General features: G+C 43.3%; 1 protein-coding gene across 1 annotated transcript in view; it reads right to left on the reverse strand.

The window, feature by feature from the left end:
• LOC120064879 (dedicator of cytokinesis protein 3-like) overlaps window positions 1–19,522 on the reverse strand; it is a 112,055-nt gene that overhangs the window by 23,988 nt on the left and 68,545 nt on the right. Inside the window, 15 exon segments of the mRNA XM_039015471.1 lie at window positions 144–227; window positions 481–660; window positions 3,268–3,521; window positions 3,706–3,847; window positions 4,278–4,382; window positions 4,625–4,711; window positions 4,885–5,033; window positions 6,810–6,903; window positions 7,094–7,154; window positions 7,891–7,986; window positions 8,209–8,235; window positions 11,954–12,039; window positions 12,999–13,147; window positions 15,201–15,259; window positions 17,603–17,703. Of these exon segments, the coding sequence (XP_038871399.1) occupies window positions 144–227; window positions 481–660; window positions 3,268–3,521; window positions 3,706–3,847; window positions 4,278–4,382; window positions 4,625–4,711; window positions 4,885–5,033; window positions 6,810–6,903; window positions 7,094–7,154; window positions 7,891–7,986; window positions 8,209–8,235; window positions 11,954–12,039; window positions 12,999–13,147; window positions 15,201–15,259; window positions 17,603–17,703 (1,674 nt within the window).

Below are 19,522 nucleotides of genomic sequence, written 5' to 3' on the forward strand. Positions count from 1 at the left end.
AGAAAACTCCAGTCTCTGCTGCCATACCGGACCAGAGAAAACTCCAGTCTCTGCTGCCATACCGGACCAGAGAAAACTCCAGTCTCTGCTGCCATACCGGACCAGAGAAAACTCCAGTCTCTTGTTCAAGGTGTTTCGCTCACCTGTTCCTGCATGAGGTCTTTGAGAGAAGTGATCTTCTCTGTGTCCTCTGTGTGACTGCCGATGTACTCCTTATCAAAGAAGGCCTGGGGGAGAGACAAGACCCAAAACAGGAAGTGATGAGACAGCCAGCGAATCGACAACCAACCAGAGTAGAGGGCAAGCAAAAACGTACATGAACATTTCAGGAGATGGAAGTACAACTCTGGATAGGATTAACATTTTACTTTTTTTGTTTTTAAGGAAAGACAGAGTGCAACCTACTGCAATATCATGTCGAATAGCTTGTGTGAGCAATGAAAAAGTATGAGAGAATTCATTCAGCCATGGTTTCATTACCTCCTGGTATCTAGCGATGCCCCCGTTGACGGCAGCGTCAATGACCCCATTGAGACACATGGAGAGCAGGTTGATGTTGCCATGGAGCTGCTTGTGTTGGTACTGGCTGATCAGGGTCCGCAGCTCATGGTTCTTGTTCTCCACCACGTAGATGGCATTCTCCAGAGGACTCACCTCAATCTGGTAAAAACACAATAGAAGTACTGTAACAGTGCATTTTTGGACTTGGTCTAGTGGCAGTGCTGCCACCACCAAAATATAACAGCCCTGGAGACTGACGTTCAATAAGAAGAAAAACGAGAAGAAAAAGAATACAATAGGCAATTTACTTTCATGTTACATTACGTTATCCTACGTTATGCTACGCTATGCTACCCAATGCCATGTTATATTAGTGTAACGACCCTGCGTTTATAACCGCGGAAATCGACTCTGCAGCACGAGCATGCTTTTACGGCACAGTCGATAGCGCGCCGGACCTCGGGCTAGAATGTCGAGGGTTCGAGACCTGCTCCCTGCTTGTTTCATTACACGGTATGCTGCCCAATGCCACGTTATATTATGTTACGTTATGCTACGTTATGGTATGCTATGTTATGTTACGTTATGCTATGCTATGAAATGCTACGCTATGCTACGTTACGCAACATTACATTACGCTATGCTACGTTCTGTTATGTTACGTTATGTTACGTTACGTTACGTTATGCTACGTTATGGTATGCTATGTTATGTTACGTTATGCTATGCTATGAAATGCTACGCTATGCTACGTTACGCAACATTACATTACGCTATGCTACGTTCTGTTATGTTACGTTATGTTACGTTATGCTATGCTATGAAATGCTACGCTATGCTACGTTACGCAACATTACATTACGCTATGCTACGTTATGTTATGTTACGTTATGTTACGCGATGCTACATTACGGTGCCTTGCAAAACTATTCACCCCCTTGACGTTTTTCCTATTTTTCCTATTTTTTTCCTACATTTTTCCAACCTATAATTTAAATAGATTTTTATTTGGATTTAATGTAATGGACACACACAAAATAGTCCAAATTGGTGAAGTAAAAAAAAAAAACTTGTTTCAAACATATTCTAAAATATGAAATACGGAAAAGTGGTGCGTGCATATTTATTCATCCCCTTTGCTATGAAGTCCCTAAATAAGATCTGGTGCAACCAATTACCTTCAGAAGTCACACAATTAGTTAAATAGTCCACCTGTGTGCAATCTAAGTGTCACATGATCTGTCACATGAGCTCAGTATATATCTGTTCTGAAAGGCCCCAGAGTCTGCAACACCACCAAGCAAGCGGCACCATGAAGACCAAGGAGTACAGATCAGGGTTGGGTTAAAAAAAATAAACCTTGAACATCCCACGGAGCACCATTAAATCCATTATTAAGAAATGGAAAGAATATGGCACCACAACAAACCTGCCAAGAAAGGGCCGCCCACCAAAACTCATGGATCAGGCAAGGAGGGCATTAATCAGAGAGGAAACAAAGAGACCAACGATAACCCTGAAGGAGCTGCAAAGCTCCCCAGCGAAGATTGAAGTATCTGTCCATAGGATCACTTTAAGCCGTACACTCCACAGACCTGGGCTTACGGAAGAGTGGCCAGAAAAATACCATTGCTTAAAGAAAAAAATAAGCAAACATGTTTAGTGTTCACCAAAAAGGCATGTGGGAGACTCCCCAAACATATGGAAGAAGGTACTCTGGTCAGATGAGACTAAAATTGAGCTTTTTGGCCATCAAGGAAAACACTATGTCTGGCACAAACCAAACAGCTCACATCACCCCGAGAACATCATCCCCATAGTGAAGCATGGTGGTGGCAGCATCATGCTGTGGGGATGTTTTTCATTGGCAGGGACTGGGAAACTGGACAGAATTGAAGGAATGATGGATGGCGCTAAATACAGGGAAATTCTTGAGGGAAACCTGTTTCAGTCTTCCAGAGATTTGAGACTGGGACGGAGGTTCACCTTCCAGCAGGACAATGACCCTAAGCATACTGCTAAAGCAACACTTGAGTGGTTTAAGGGAAACATTTAAATGTCTTGGAATGGCCTAGTCAAAGCCCAGACCTCAATCCAATTGAGTATTTGTGGTATGACTTAAAGATTGCTGGTGGAACCAGCGGAACCCATCCAACTTGAAGGAGCTGGAGCAGTTTTGCCTTGAAGAATGGCAAAAATCCCAGTGGCTGGATGTGCCAAGCTTATATAGACACACCCTAAGAGACTTGGTGGCTCTACAAAGTATTGACTTTGGGGGGGGGGGGGGGGGGATAGTTATGCAGGCTCAAGTTCTGTTTTTTTGTCTTATTTCTTGTTTGTTTCACAAAAAATATTTTGCATCTTCAAAGTGGTAGGCATGTTGTATAAATCAAATGATACAACCCCCCCCAAAAAATCTATTTTAGTTCCAGGTTGTAAGGCAACAAAATAGGAAAATTGCCAAGGGGGTGAATACTTTCGCAAGCCACAGTATGTTATGCTACGCTATGTTATGTTATGTTATGTTACACATCCTCATTACAGCATGTGACAGATTTTTAGCACTTATTTTCATCTGCTGTACAAAAGCAGGTCATCGGTAACACAGTGGCACTGATATCGTCATTAGTGTATAGCTACGTTTCCCAAACTCGATCCTGTGGACTCCAAGGGGTGCACATTTTGCCCGAGCACTACACACCAGATTCATAATAATCAAAAGGTTGATGATGAGTTTGGGAAATGGTGGTGTATAGTGTCACTCACCAGCTCTCTCTTCTCCACCTCAAACCAGCGGGAAATACCAGGAAGAGGATGTGTGAGGATCAGCGTAGTCCTCTCGATCCACAAGCTCTTGAACTCGTTCTCACGGTCTTTGGATCCTTTGTGGAAGGGCCGGTCGTAGCGAAAGCGGCGCACGTTGTTGACTCGGTAGAAGCTCTTGATGCGGTCTGGAACCCGGTCCATCTGGAGAACGTCGACGTTCTCGGGTACCGCTGAAACAGCGTAGATCTGGAGGTCTGAGGGGTGGCGTGTGAAGGAACACAGTTCGGGTGGAAGGCAGGTTTTTTGGGGAAGGCATAGGGACACGATCACATACACATTATGCACATGCACACAGACACACACACACACACACACACACACACACACACACACACACATACTAAAGCTCCGGTTTCCAACTTTATTGTAGAAGGATACACTGGGCGTCACACTGTAAAATGGCCTCGTCTGGTTGGTTGGGGTGTTGCATGGCAATGGCTTGTGGGAATTCTCCCAGCATCCTTTGCTGGAAGGCTTCTAAACGTTCGTAGTCATGACCACGGCAGACAAACTCCTTGTTCTGTTAGGGGACACATCCTGGGATGAGTAACAACTAGAATATTCTGAACAGAATAATATTCACTCTATACAATATGAGTCTCAATAAGAACTAGAATATTCTGAACAGAATAATATTCACTCTATACAATATGAGTCTCAATAAAGAACATAATGTTACTTATCTCATTCAGTGGCAAATTATAAGGACATTGATTGTATCTCAAATTACACTCTATTCCTTATGTGGTTCTGGGCAGAAATAGTGCACTATCTAGGGTAGGGTATAGAGTTTCATTTGGGATCTTACCTATGCAGTAGGATTGACTTACTCTGGCCAGAACAGAAGTAGTGCACAACATAGGGAATAGGGAGTCATTTGGGATGTGGCCTAAATAAGTAGTGCACTATAAAGGGAATAGGGTGTGATTTGGGAGTATGGATTGACTCACTCTTAGGAAGAAGGGGAACTTGCGTCCGTAGAAGCCCACCCTGAAGAACTCTGGTTCTAGACGCTGCTGCTCCATGATGTTGTCATAGTACGCTGCCTCCATTTTCTGACAAAACAAAAGGCTGAATCCTACATTTTCTGACAAAACAAAAGTCTGAATCCTACATTTTCTGACAAAACAAAAGTCTGAATCCTACATTTTCTGACAAAACAAAAGTCTGAATCCTACATTTTCTGACAAAACAAAAGTCTGAATCCTACATTTCTGTGCAAATCTCCCTTTGACATTTGGTGAAAATCTGGGTCATGAAAATCCACAAACATCAGTCATGTACTACATCTAATTACCCTTATCCAGCTGAGGCTTTGGTAGTCGTACAAGGTCTCATACTGGTAAGCCAGCTCTCTGCACAGCGGTATCCCATACTCCCAGCACTGAAGAAACACACAATTAATCAGTAATTAGTTAATCAGTAATTTGTTTGTTTTCAATACGGACAAATACTGCTATAGCTGTTGGTTCATGAGTTAATGGGTTGATTGATTGATTGATTATGAGAGGAAACGATTGATGACACTTTAGTGTTCCATTGTGTTCTGCCACCTACCTTGCCCTTGTTGAAGTAGTTGATGACCTTACGACAGAGGCCCTCTTTGCGATGCCACTCGCTCTGGCCTGGGTAGTGGAGGAACTCCCTCAGAGGCCTCTCCTCCCAATGCAGCAGCTCCCAGTACAACAGCAGAGTGAACGCAGCCTCTGTAGAGTAACGTACAGACATATAGTGTGTATACATCATAGTGAACAACATATAGCTGGGTAGTGGAGGAACTCCCTCAGATTGATAGTACAGTTCTAGGGACCAAACCCAGCAGGGAGAACTCAGCCTCTCTAGAATTATAGAAAGAGAGTCACTAGAAGGGACATTCCGGCGACCATATTGAGTGTATCTATGCAGATGTAGGATCTTAATTTGAGCCAGTTTGCTGCAGCAGGAAAGTCATTATTATGTGGATTATAATTAATGGATATTTTTGTAAGGGTTGATACATTGATCATTAGGGCAAATCAAGTCTGACATTTTGAAGTGAAAGTTACCAACTTTAAAAGTATTTTTAAACCTCAAATAAACTACAAGTTACATTTACTGTTGTGTAGGAAAATTCTCAGCAACAAAATAGTAATCAAATGAAGATCCTACATCTGTAGCAGTAAAGCATAGCCATGTTAGAAGTACAGGTTATTCCACAGGTGATAGCTAGCACGCTCATTCCCTTTGTGAGTGAATAGGTTTGTGTGTGAGTATCTAACCTGTGTAGTTCTCAGCCTGAAGGTGCATGCCACACAGCTTGTGGGTGTAGTATTACCTGTGTAGTTCTCAGCCTGAAGGTGCATGCCACACAGCTTGTGGATCTAGTATTACCTGTGTAGTTCTCAGCCTGAAGGTGCATGGCACACAGCTTGTGGGTGTAGTATTACCTGTGTAGTTCTCAGCCTGAAGGTGCATGTCACACAGCTTGTGGGTGTAGTATTACCTGTGTAGTTCTCAGCCTGAAGGTGCATGTCACACAGCTTGTGGATATAGTATTACCTGTGTAGTTCTCAGCCTGAAGGTGCATGCCACACAGCTTGTGGATGTAGTATTACCTGTGTAGTTGTCAGCCTGAAGGTGCATGCCACACAGCTTGTGGATGTAGTATTACCTGTGTAGTTGTCAGCCTGAAAGTGCATGCCACACAGCTTGTGGATCTAGTATTACCTGTGTAGTTGCCTGGAGGTGCATGCCACACAGCTTGTGGGTGTAGTATTACCTGTGTAGTTCTCAGCCTGAAGGTGCATGCCACACAGCTTGTGGATCTAGTATTACCTGTGTAGTTCTCAGCCTGAAGGTGCATGGCACACAGCTTGTGGGTGTAGTATTACCTGTGTAGTTCTCAGCCTGAAGGTGCATGCCACACAGCTTGTGGATGTAGTATTACCTGTGTAGTTGTCAGCCTGAAAGTGCATGCCACACAGCTTGTGGATGTAGTATTACCTGTGTAGTTGTCAGCCTGGAGGTGCATGCCACACAGCTTGTGGGTGTAGTATTACCTGTGTAGTTCTCAGCCTGAAGGTGCATGCCACACAGCTTGTGGATATAGTATTACCTGTGTAGTTGTCAGCCTGGAGGTGCATGCCACACAGCTTGTGGATGTAGTATTACCTGTGTAGTTGTCAGCCTGGAGGTGCATGCCACACAGCTTGTGGATGTAGTATTACCTGTGTAGTTGTCAGCCTGGAGGTGCATGCCACACAGCTTGTGGGTGTAGTATTACCTGTGTAGTTCTCAGCCTGAAGGTGCATGTCACACAGCTTGTGGATATAGTATTACCTGTGTAGTTCTCAGCCTGAAGGTGCATGCCACACAGCTTGTGGATGTAGTATTACCTGTGTAGTTGCCTGAAGGTGCATGTCACACAGCTTGTGGGTGTAGTATTACCTGTGTAGTTCTCAGCCTGAAGGTGCATGCCACACAGCTTGTGGGTGTAGTATTACCTGTGTAGTTCTCAGCCTGAAGGTGCATGCCACACAGCTTGTGGATGTAGCGGATGTACATCTCCTCCTTGTTGATCTCTGACTTGTAGAAGTTCTAGGGAACAAACAGGCACAAAATAAGAAAAACAGTCCTGCAGTGCCTCTGCTATTTCTGTTTCCACTTTCTCAGCCTGACACAGTGACAGTTATGTTGTAATCGTTGGTGCAGATGAGGTATCTGTAGTCAGAGTCTATAGTATCTTACCAACAGGTTGACAGTACAGCCAGAGTCTATAATATCTTACCAACAGGTTGACAGTACAGCCAATCTTCTTGTTCTCTGTCTCGTCTCCTTTCATGCAGTCCCTAAACAGAGAGAAGACCACATCCAGTTATTTATTTACCGTGTGGAGAGTCTCCTGCTCTCATGTGCTGAACTCTACCGTCTCTGAGCAGACGTGCTGTTGTTACAATAACAAGGACCTATCCTGTACTACCTGTAGTCCAGCAGACGTGCTGTTGTTACAATAACAAGGACCTATCCTGTACTACCTGTAGTCCAGCAGACGTGCTGTTGTTACAATAACAAGGACCTATCCTGTACTACCTGTAGTCCAGCAGACGTGCTGTTGTTACAATAACAAGGACCTATCCTGTACTACCTGTAGTCCAGCAGACGTGCTGTTGTTACAATAACAAGGACCTATCCTGTACTACCTGTAGTCCAGCAGACGTGCTGTTGTTACAATAACAAGGACCTATCCTGTACTACCTGTAGTCCAGCAGACGTGCTGTTGTTACAATAACAAGGACCTATCCTGTACTACCTGTAGTCCAGCAGACGTGCTGTTGTTACAATAACAAGGACCTATCCTGTACTACCTGTAGTCCAGCAGACGTGCTGTTGTTACAATAACAAGGACCTATCCTGTACTACCTGTAGTCCAGCAGACGTGGTGTTGTTACAATAACAAGGACCTATCCTGTACTACCTGTAGTCCAGCAGACGTGCTGTTGTTACAATAACAAGGACCTATCCTGTACTACCTGTAGTCCAGCAGACGTGCTGTTGTTACAATAACAAGGACCTATCCTGTACTACCTGTAGTCCAGCAGACGTTCCATCAGCCGTGTGACAGAGGTGACGAAGGAGATTCCCGTCTCCCTCCAAGTCTCCTGCTCGATCTTCTCCAGCAGGCTGTAAACAAAGAGAGAAACAAACATATGACTTAATAAATACACCAAGGCTTGCTTTGAGTAATGAACCTATAGACAACGTCAAGGCACACAGATGATATATCAATCAATAGACCAAGGTCAAGTATGAGTGATGAATGTCATGTACACATAGCAGTACGTCATGTGACAGGATGTAGAGAGGAGTTAGGGGCAGTAGACTGTTAGAGGTGGGTTATCTCACCTGGGGTAAGGCCCAAAGAGCTGGGTTCTAATCCCACACGCAGCAGAAAGACAGGCAAGCAAAAAGAGCGTTATAAAAAGGTAGGAGGTAGAAACCAACAGGTTAGAGACAACACAACGTTATACAGGTAGGAGGTAGAAACCAACAGGTTAGAGACAACACAACGTTATACAGGTAGGAGGTAGAAACCAACAGGTTAGAGACAACACAACGTTATACAGGTAGGAGGTAGAAACCAACAGGTTAGAGACAACACAACGTTATACAGGTAGGAGGTAGAAACCAACATGTTAGAGATAACACAACGTTATACAGGTAGGAGGTAGAAACCAACATGTTAGAGACAACACAACGTTATACAGGTAGGAGGTAGAAACCAACAGGTTAGAGACAACACAACGTTATACAGGTAGGAGGTAGAAACCAACATGTTAGAGACAACACAACGTTATACAGGTAGGAGGTAGAAACCAACATGTTAGAGACAACACAACGTTATACAGGTAGGAGGTAGAAACCAACAGGTTAGAGACAACACAACGTTATACAGGTAGGAGGTAGAAACCAACATGTTAGAGACAACACAACGTTATACAGGTAGGAGGTAGAAACCAACATGTTAGAGATAACACAACGTTATACAGGTAGGAGGTAGAAACCAACAGGTTAGAGACAACACAACGTTATACAGGTAGGAGGTAGAAACCAACAGGTTAGAGACAACACAACGTTATACAGGTAGGAGGTAGAAACCAACAGGTTAGAGATAACACAACGTTATACAGGTAGGAGGTAGAAACCAACATGTTAGAGATAACACAACGTTATACAGGTAGGAGGTAGAAACCAACAGGTTAGAGACAACACAACGTTATACAGGTAGGAGGTAGAAACCAACAGGTTAGAGACAACACAACGTTATACAGGTAGGAGGTAGAAACCAACAGGTTAGAGATAACACAACGTTATACAGGTAGGAGGTAGAAACCAACAGGTTAGAGACAACACAACGTTATACAGGTAGGAGGTAGAAACCAACAGGTTAGAGACAACACAACGTTATACAGGTAGGAGGTAGAAACCAACAGGTTAGAGACAACACAACGTTATACAGGTAGGAGGTAGAAACCAACAGGTTAGAGACAACACAACGTTATACAGGTAGGAGGTAGAAACCAACAGGTTAGAGACAACACAACGTTATACAGGTAGGAGGTAGAAACCAACATGTTAGAGACAACACAACGTTATACAGGTAGGAGGTAGAAACCAACAGGTTAGAGACAACACAACGTTATACAGGTAGGAGGTAGAAACCAACAGGTTAGAGACAACACAACGTTATACAGGTAGGAGGTAGAAACCAACAGGTTAGAGACAACACAACGTTATACAGGTAGGAGGTAGAAACCAAAATGTTAGAGATAACACAACGTTATACAGGTAGGAGGTAGAAACCAACAGGTTAGAGACAACACAACGTTATACAGGTAGGAGGTAGAAACCAACAGGTTAGAGACAACACAACGTTATACAGGTAGGAGGTAGAAACCAACAGGTTAGAGACAACACAACGTTATACAGGTAGGAGGTAGAAACCAACAGGTTAGAGACAACACAACGTTATACAGGTAGGAGGTAGAAACCAACAGGTTAGAGACAACACAACGTTATACAGGTAGGAGGTAGAAACCAACATGTTAGAGACAACACAACGTTATACAGGTAGGAGGTAGAAACCAACAGGTTAGAGATAACACAACGTTATACAGGTAGGAGGTAGAAACCAACATGTTAGAGACAACACAACGTTATACAGGTAGGAGGTAGAAACCAACAGGTTAGAGACAACACAACGTTATACAGGTAGGAGGTAGAAACCAACAGGTTAGAGATAACACAACGTTATACAGGTAGGAGGTAGAAACCAACATGTTAGAGACAACACAACGTTATACAGGTAGGAGGTAGAAACCAACATGTTAGAGACAACACAACGTTATACAGGTAGGAGGTAGAAACCAACATGTTAGAGATAACACAACGTTATACAGGTAGGAGGTAGAAACCAACAGGTTAGAGACAACACAACGTTATACAGGTAGGAGGTAGAAACCAACATGTTAGAGACAACACAACGTTATACAGGTAGGAGGTAGAAACCAACAGGTTAGAGACAACACAACGTTATACAGGTAGGAGGTAGAAACCAACAGGTTAGAGACAACACAACGTTATACAGGTAGGAGGTAGAAACCAACAGGTTAGAGACAACACAACGTTATACAGGTAGGAGGTAGAAACCAACATGTTAGAGACAACACAACGTTATACAGGTAGGAGGTAGAAACCAACAGGTTAGAGACAACACAACGTTATACAGGTAGGAGGTAGAAACCAACAGGTTAGAGACAACACAACGTTATACAGGTAGGAGGTAGAAACCAACAGGTTAGAGACAACACAACGTTATACAGGTAGGAGGTAGAAACCAACAGGTTAGAGACAACACAACGTTATACAGGTAGGAGGTAGAAACCAACAGGTTAGAGACAACACAACGTTATACAGGTAGGAGGTAGAAACCAACATGTTAGAGACAACACAACGTTATACAGGTAGGAGGTAGAAACCAACATGTTAGAGACAACACAACGTTATACAGGTAGGAGGTAGAAACCAACAGGTTAGAGACAACACAACGTTATACAGGTAGGAGGTAGAAACCAACAGGTTAGAGACAACACAACGTTATACAGGTAGGAGGTAGAAACCAACAGGTTAGAGACAACACAACGTTATACAGGTAGGAGGTAGAAACCAACAGGTTAATCTTGAGGGCATGGGGCAGCTTTTTCACTTTCGGGAAAAATAGCATGCCAAAATTCCACTGCCTGCTACTCATCCCCAGAATATAAGATATGCATATTATTAGTAGATTTGGATAGAAAACACTCTGAAGTTTCTAAAACTGTTTGAATCATGTCTGTGAGAATAACAGAACTTATGTAGCAGGCAAAACCCTGAGGACAAACCATTCAGAATATGTATTTTTTTGATGTCACTGTCTTTTCAATGAGTTTTTTTAGAGACACCAGATTTCTGTTGGACTTGCTTGCAGTTCCTACCGCTTCCACTGGATGTCACCAGTCCTTGGAAATCGGTTGAGGTTATTCCTTTGTGTACTGAAGAAGTAGGGCTATCGTAAATGAGGGTCACATGAAGTAAATTCATCCATTCTGGATGAAACGGTCCAAATAAATTGACATTTTGAATATATATCGACGGAATTAATCGAACAAAAGGACCATTTGTGATGTTTATGGGACATATTGGAGTGCCAACAAAATAATTTCGTCAAAGGTAAGGCATGATTTATATTTTATTTCTGCGTTTTGTGTCGTGCTTGCAGTGTTGAAATATGCTACTCTGTTTGTTTACTGATGTGCTGTCATCAGATAATAGCATCTTATGCTTTCGCCGAAAAGCCTTTTTGAAATCTGACATGTTGGCTGGATTCGTTGGGACGTTTGCGTCCCACCTGCCCCAGAGAAGTTAAAGGCAACACGACGTTATAAAGGTAGGAGGTAGAAACCAACATGTTAGAGACAACACAATGTTATACAGGTAGGAGGTAAAGAAAAGGTTATTATAATAGTGGGTGTTACTGTGTGTGTGTGTGTGTGTGTGTGTAGGTGTGTGTGTGTGTGTTTGAATATGTGTGTGTGTGTATTCCTCTACTTACAGCAGGCTGAATAGTTCTCGGTAGTTCTCGTCTCCTTTCCCCTCAGACACCAGACTGTCTAGCTTGTCAATCAGCTCTGCCTCCACCTGAACACAAGTCAAGTCAGGTGATGTTACAACAAGACGTAAACCAGTGTTCTTCCACCGTTGTATCTGCGGGTTGTCAACACGATACACCAACCACCGTCTCCGAGGGAACATTTCTGCTGCACATCTTGAGTAGAGAAAAATCACTTTTTGTGAAATAAGAAAAATGGCAACCCTGACCTGATGAAATATAAGGTATGAATCAAATCAAATTTATTTTATATAGCCCTTCGTACATCAGCTAATATCTCGAAGTGCTGTACAGAAACCCAGCCTAAAACCCCAAACAGCAAGCAATGCAGATGTAGAAGCACGGTGGCTAGGAAAAACTCCCTAGAAAGAACCCTGACCTGATGCAATATAAGGTATGAACTCTGACCTGATGAAATATAAGGTATGCACCCTGACCTGATGAAATGTAAGGTATGAACCCTGACCTGATGAAATATAAGGTATGAACCCTGACCTGATGAAATATAAGGTATGAACCCTGACCTGATGAAATATAAGGTATGAACTCTGACCTGATGAAATATAAGGTATGAACTCTGACCTGATGAAATATAAGGTATGAACCCTGACCTGATGAAATGTAAGGTATGAACCCTGACCTGATGAAATGTAAGGTATGAACCCTGACCTGATGAAATATAAGGTATGAACCCTGACCTGATGAAATATAAGGTATGAACCCTGACCTGATGAAATATAAGGTATGAACCCTGACCTGATGAAATGTAAGGTATGAACCCTGACCTGATGAAATATAAGGTATGAACCCTGACCTGATGAAATATAAGGTATGAACTCTGACCTGATGAAATATAAGGTATGAACCCTGACCTGATGAAATATAAGGTATGAACTCTGACCTGATGAAATGTAAGGTATGAACCCTGACCTGATGAAATATAAGGTATGAACCCTGACCTGATGAAATATAAGGTATGAACCCTGACCTGTTTGAAGTTCCCGTTCTTCCTCTGCTCCCAGTCCATCATATCGTGGAAGATAGGGATCATGATGTTTCTGACCTCCCCCTGAGGCACCAGGGTCACACCCAGGAACGGACCTATCATACCTGGGATGAAGTGGATCTTGTTCTCACCTGGAGAGGACAGGAAGACGAGTCAGACTGTACATCAATACAATCCAATGTGTCTGTTTGTGGTTTGACTAGAATGCTGTGTGTGTGACAGGAAAGCATGGTAAGATAATAGGTAAGCAGTTATCTGTTCTACGCAATTTAAATTATGTTTGTGTTGCAATACTTCTGATCACCTTTAGAGGTCAGTATTGCTAAAACACTTGTCTGCTCAACTGAAATGGAGTGTGTGTTTGAGAGATACACTATATATACAAAAGTATGTGGATTCAGCTATTTCAGCCACACCCGTTGCTGGCAGGTGTATAGAATCGAGCACACAGCCATGCAATCTCCATAGACAAACATTGGTAGTAGAATGGCTCATACTGAAGAGCTCAGTGACATTCAACGTGGCACGGTCATATGATGCCACCTGTCCAACAAGTCAGTTCGTCAAATTTCTGCCCTTCTAGAGCTGCCCCGGTCAACTGGAAGTGCTGTTATTGTGAAGTGGAAACGTCTAGGAGCAACACCGGCTCAGCCGCAAAGTGGTAGGCCACACAAGGTCACAGAACGGGACCGCCGACTGATGAAGGGCGTAGTGCGTAAAAATCGTCTGTCCTCGGTTGCAACACTCACTACCGAGTTCCAAACTGCCTCTGGAAGCAACGTCAGCACAAGAGCTGTTCGCCGGGAGCTTCATGAAATGGGTTTCCATGGCCGAGCAGCTGCACACAAGCCTAAGATCACCATGCACAATTCCAAGCGTTGGCTGGAGTGGTGTAAAGCTCGCCACCATTGGACTGAAGCAGTGGAAACACATTGTCTGGAGTGATGAATCATGCTTCACCATCTTGCAGTCCGACGGACGAATCTGGGTTTGGCGGATGCCAGGAGAATGCTATCTGCCCGAACGCATAGTTGCAACTGTAAAGTTTGGTGGAGGAGGAATAATGGTCTGGGGCTGTTTTTCATGGTTCAGGCTAGGCCCCTTAGTTCCAGTGAAGGAAAATCTTTACAGCATACATTCTAGACGAATCTGTGCTTCCAACTTTGTGGCAACAGTTTGGGGAAGGCCCTTTCCTGTTTCAGCATGACAATGCCCCCGAGCACAAAGCAAGGTCTATATAGAAATGGTTTGTCGAGATCGGTGTGGACGAACTTGACCCCATCGAACACCTTTGGGTTGAATTGGAACGCCGACTGTGAGCCAGGCCTAATCACCTAACATCAGTGCCCGACCTCACTAATGCTCTTGTGGCTGAATGGAAGCAAGTCCCCTGTCACACCTTGATCTGTTTCACCTGTCCTTGTGCTTGTCTCCACCCCCTCCAGGTGTCGCTTATTTTCCCCAGTGTATTTATCCCTGTGTTTCCTGTCTCTCTGTGCCAGTTCGTCTTGTATGTTCCAAGTCAACCAGCGGTTTTCCCGTTCTCCTGCCTTTGCTATTCTCTTTTTCTAGTCCTCCCGGTTTTGACCCTTGCCTGTTTTCTGGACTCTGTACCCGCCTGCCTGACCATTCTGCCTGCCCTGACCTCGAGCCTGCCTGCCACTCTGTACCTCCTGGACTCTGAACTGGTTTTGACCTTTTTACCTGTCCACAACCATTCTCTTGCCCACCCCTTTTGGATTATTAATAAATATCAAAAGTCTCAAACCATCTGCCTCCGGGTCTCGCCTTGTGCCCTTATATCCCAGCAACAATGTTCCAACATCTAGTGGAAAGCCTTCCCAGAAGAGTGGAGGCTGGTATAGCAGCAATGTTCCAACATCTAGTGGAAAGCCTTCCCAGAAGAGTAGAGGCTATTATAGCAGCAAAGGGGGGACCAACTCTATATTAATGGCCATGATTTTGGAATGAGATGTTCAACGAGCAGGTGTCCACATTTTTGGTCATGTAGTGTATAAAAGAGATGGTGGGTATTCACCAAGGTTCTGAATGAATGATGGTGGGTACCCCCCCACCACCCAATAAATATAAATGTTACTACGTTTCAGGATGATTGTGGGTCTCACCAAGGTTCTGAATGATGGTGGGTACTCACCAAGGTTCTGAATGATGGTGGGTACTCACCAAGGTTCTGCCACATGCTGAAGAGCTCGTAGGCCATCATCACCCTCATGTCACCATACCTAGCAACAAAACAACAGGTGCAGAGTTATAGGCAGAGATCTCTGGCTATAGCACAGTGGACATGTATTGGATATTCTATCTATAGGATATTGGTATTCCCCCAGTTAACAGATGAGGAAATGTACTGAGATTGAAGAACATCATTCCATGATGAACACAGACTTACAGAAGTCTACACCGTGTGTGCTTCAACCGTGAGGGGAGTAAACTTAAACCTCACACAACATGTGTGACAAACAGGAAGTGAACAAGGCAACGTGAGAAACAGGAAGTGAACAAGGCAACGTGAGAAACAGGAAGTGAACAAGGCAACGTGAGAAACAGGAAGTGAACAAGGCAATGTGAGAAACAGGAAGTGAACAAGGCAACGTGAGAAACAGGAAGTGAACAAGGCAACGTGAGAAACAGGAAGTGAACAAGGCAACGTGAGAAACAGGAAGTGAACAAGGCAACGTGAGAAACAGGAAGTGAACAAGGCAACGTGAGAAACAGGAAGTGAACAAGGCAACGTGAGAAACAGGAAGTGAACAAGGCAACGTGAGAAAGAGAAAGGAATAACACAAAACAGAAGGAAAGAAAGAAAAAAAATGAAGTAAGAGAAGACAGAATGAGAGAGATGTGCTGCGTGCAGAAATAAACTAAACCCTGGCTAAATGGGAGAAGATAATCCAAGATTTAGCATGTTGGGATTATTGCCTGGGATGGGCTCAGCAGAGAGAGAGACCCCCTGCCATGGCCAACGCATTTAAAATACACACACACACACACACACACACACACACACACACACACACACACACACACACACACACACACACACACACACACACACACACACACACAAACATAATCACACATACAAGTCGTCTTATCTAGCTAATGTGTTATGAAAGCTTTGAACACAGACGGGCATCGGGCAGGCTAGCCTACAGACTGGAGCACGCAAGGCCAGTGTTGATACAAACTCTACACGCAGCACAGCTCAACAGTGTTGAAAGACCAATAGCTGGTGTTCTGTCGTGCATCCAAAATGGCACCCTATTCCTTATTTAGTGCACTACTACCAAATGGGCCTTGGTCAAAAGTAGTGCACTATAAAGGCAATAGGGTGCCATTTGGGAGATAACTCTGACGTCTCTATGGGAAACAGCTCCATATAGATGTAGGATCTTAATTTGATCAGGTCATTTTAAACTTGTAGTGTATTTGAGGTTGAAAAAAGGCTTCTGTAGTTTGTAATTTCCTTATGAAACATTAAGCAAACCCTACAAAAAAAGAAAGAGAGAGATGGAGGGAGAGAGAGAGAGAAAGATAAATAGAGAGAGAGAGACAGAGAAAGAGAGAGAGACAAATAGAGAAACAGAGTAAGAGAGAGAGAGTGAGAGAGAGAAACAGAGAGTGAGAGAGAGAGAGAGTAGGATACAGAGAGAGAGAGAGAGAGTAGGATACAGAGCGAGAGAGAGAGAGAGAGAGAGAGAGAGAGTAGGATACAGAGAGAGAGAGAGAGAGAGAGAGAGAGAGAGAGTGTGCACCGGCATGGACAGAGAGATAACACATCCTGGGGTATTAAGGAAAGACCTTTTGATGGCTTCTGAAAGTAGGTCACTAAGTCTTGTCTGATACACCTGCTATCACTCTCACACTCTCAACATCACCGTCAAATTAAACATCTTTCAGAGAAAATGAGTCTTGCTCATCGTGATTGACAGATTAATTTAAATGGTGTTTGCCTGAACGAAGGGGTTCAACTGATGTGATGATCATTGTCTCACATAACCAATATTACATGATTAAAACCCAGACCTTTGGGCTACCTGAACCCTGGGCTACCTGAACCCTGGGCTACCTGAACCCTGGGCTACCTGAACTCTGGGCTACCTGAACCCTGGGCTACCTGAACCCTAGGCTACCTGAGAGCCACCATTTACATTTAAGTCATTTAGCAGACGCTCTTATCCAGAGCAACTTACAAATTTTACCTTTTTTTTTATTTTTAATTTTATTTAACTAGGCAAGTCAGTTAAGAACAAATTCTTATTTTTCAATGACGGCCTAGGAACAGTGGGTTAACTGCCTGTTCAGGGGCAGAACGACAGATTTGTACCTTGTCAGCTCGGGGATTTGAACTTGCAACCTTTCGGTTACTAGTCCAGCGCTCTAACCACTAGGCTACCCTGCCGCCCCGGACCACCAAGCCAGATCTTGCCTCAGTGACTTAAAGTTCATCCTCCTTTACAAACACTGTAAGTAGCTCCTTTTCAGCAAACATTGTAGCTGCTGTGTACAGACAAAAATAGTAAATGATGTTAGGGAGTGAGCAGCAACTCTGTGAGGAGCCTTACTTGTCCAACACATTCTTCCTCTTGGCTGGTGTGGTGCTCTCTAATTGTAGGCTGGGCTGGTTGATGTATAGAACAGCCAGACTGAAGTATGAGTTCCACACCTAGACAGAGACACACACACAGACCATGTACATTAGCATTAACAGTTCAAGTTAAATAAGAACCAAAAAATGTACAATGTTCATCAATTTGTAGGTCAAATTTTTAAAAAAGTATTATATTCACACACATTCTTGGCACAACATTTTAATCATCTTTTCACTTACAATGTCTATGTTTTTATGACGTATGTCTTTTCTACTCTACCATCCATTACCGAATCAAATTCAGATCTGTAATCTACAAACTACTACATTCTATCATTTATTTACCAGCTGGTTCAATCCACTTAACATCCCTTTAAATACAAATCATGTTTAGTAGATGTCCTGAGTCAAGCAAGGCATTCCTTCTATATCATTTCCACACTATGGAGTAGATTTTTTCTCATCTGGAACAACCTTTATTCATTAATCATGTATTTTACCCTTTACAAGGGAGGAGAGAGGGAGAGGAGAAGAAAGGAGAGAAGAGATGAGGAGGAGAGGAGAGGGGGAGGAGAGGAGAGAAGGATGAGAGGGGAAAGGAGAGGGAGAGGGTGGGAGGAGAGGGTGAGAGGAGAGGGGGAGAGGAGAGGAGGAGCAAGAAGAGGAGGGGAGGAGGGGAGAAGAGAATAGGGGGATAAGGAGGAGAGGAGAGCTGGGCGATTAAATTAAATGTCAATTATTTTTTCATTTTTTAAACAACTACTACTATAGTGATTCTGTCAGACAGCACACAGCAGCTATATAGAGATGAGATGACTTAGTGATTCTGTCAGACAACAGCTCTATAGAGATGAGATGACTTAGTGATTCTGTCAGACAGCAGCTCTATAGAGATGAGATGACTTAGTGATTCTGTCAGACAACAGCTCTATAGAGATGAGATGACTTAGTGATTCTGTCAGACAGCAGCTCTATAGAGATGAGATGACTTAGTGATTCTGTCAGACAGCAGCTCTATAGAGATGAGATGACTTAGTGATTCTGTCAGACAGCAGGCAGCAGCTCTATAGAGATGAGATGACTTAGTGATTCTGTCAGACAGCAGGCAGCAGCTCTATAGAGATGAGATGACTTAGTGATTCTGTCAGACAGCAGCTCTATAGAGATGAGATGACTTAGTGATTCTGTCAGACAGCAGCTCTATAGAGATGAGATGACTTAGTGATTCTGTCAGACAGCAGCTCTATAGAGATGAGATGACTTAGTGATTCTGTCAGGCAGCAGCTCTATAGAGATGAGATGACTTAGTGATTCTGTCAGACAGCAGCTCTATAGAGATGAGATGACTTAGTGATTCTGTCAGGCAGCAGCTCTATAGAGAGGAGATGACTTAGTGATTCTGTCAGACAGCAGCTCTATAGAGATGAGATGACTTAGTGATTCTGTCAGGCAGCAGCTCTATAGAGATGAGATGACTTAGTGATTCTGTCAGACAGCAGCTCTATAGAGATGAGATGACTTAGTGATTCTGTCAGACAGCAGCTCTATAGAGATGAGATGACTTAGTGATTCTGTCAGACAGCAGCTCTATAGAGATGAGATGATGACTTGGGAATAAAATGATAAAGTTATCAAATAAAACAAATGTAATATAAACAACAACTGATATATTATATTAAAGTAATGTGAATAAATTATGGTTAAAAGAGATGAGCAGTAATGGACAGTCACTACCATCATGGGAGTTTTATTAATTGTTTTAGTCTGTGTAGCTACAGCATTCAACTCACATAATGTCTACAAATATAATTAAAAACCGTGATTATTTAAAAAAATGATCGAACCGAAACAGAGCCTCTATAAGCACCTGCTGGGTACTGAGTTACAACTGAGC

This window comes from Salvelinus namaycush, chromosome 20 (genome assembly GCF_016432855.1).
Source record: "Salvelinus namaycush isolate Seneca chromosome 20, SaNama_1.0, whole genome shotgun sequence".
Classification (NCBI taxonomy): domain Eukaryota; kingdom Metazoa; phylum Chordata; class Actinopteri; order Salmoniformes; family Salmonidae; genus Salvelinus; species Salvelinus namaycush.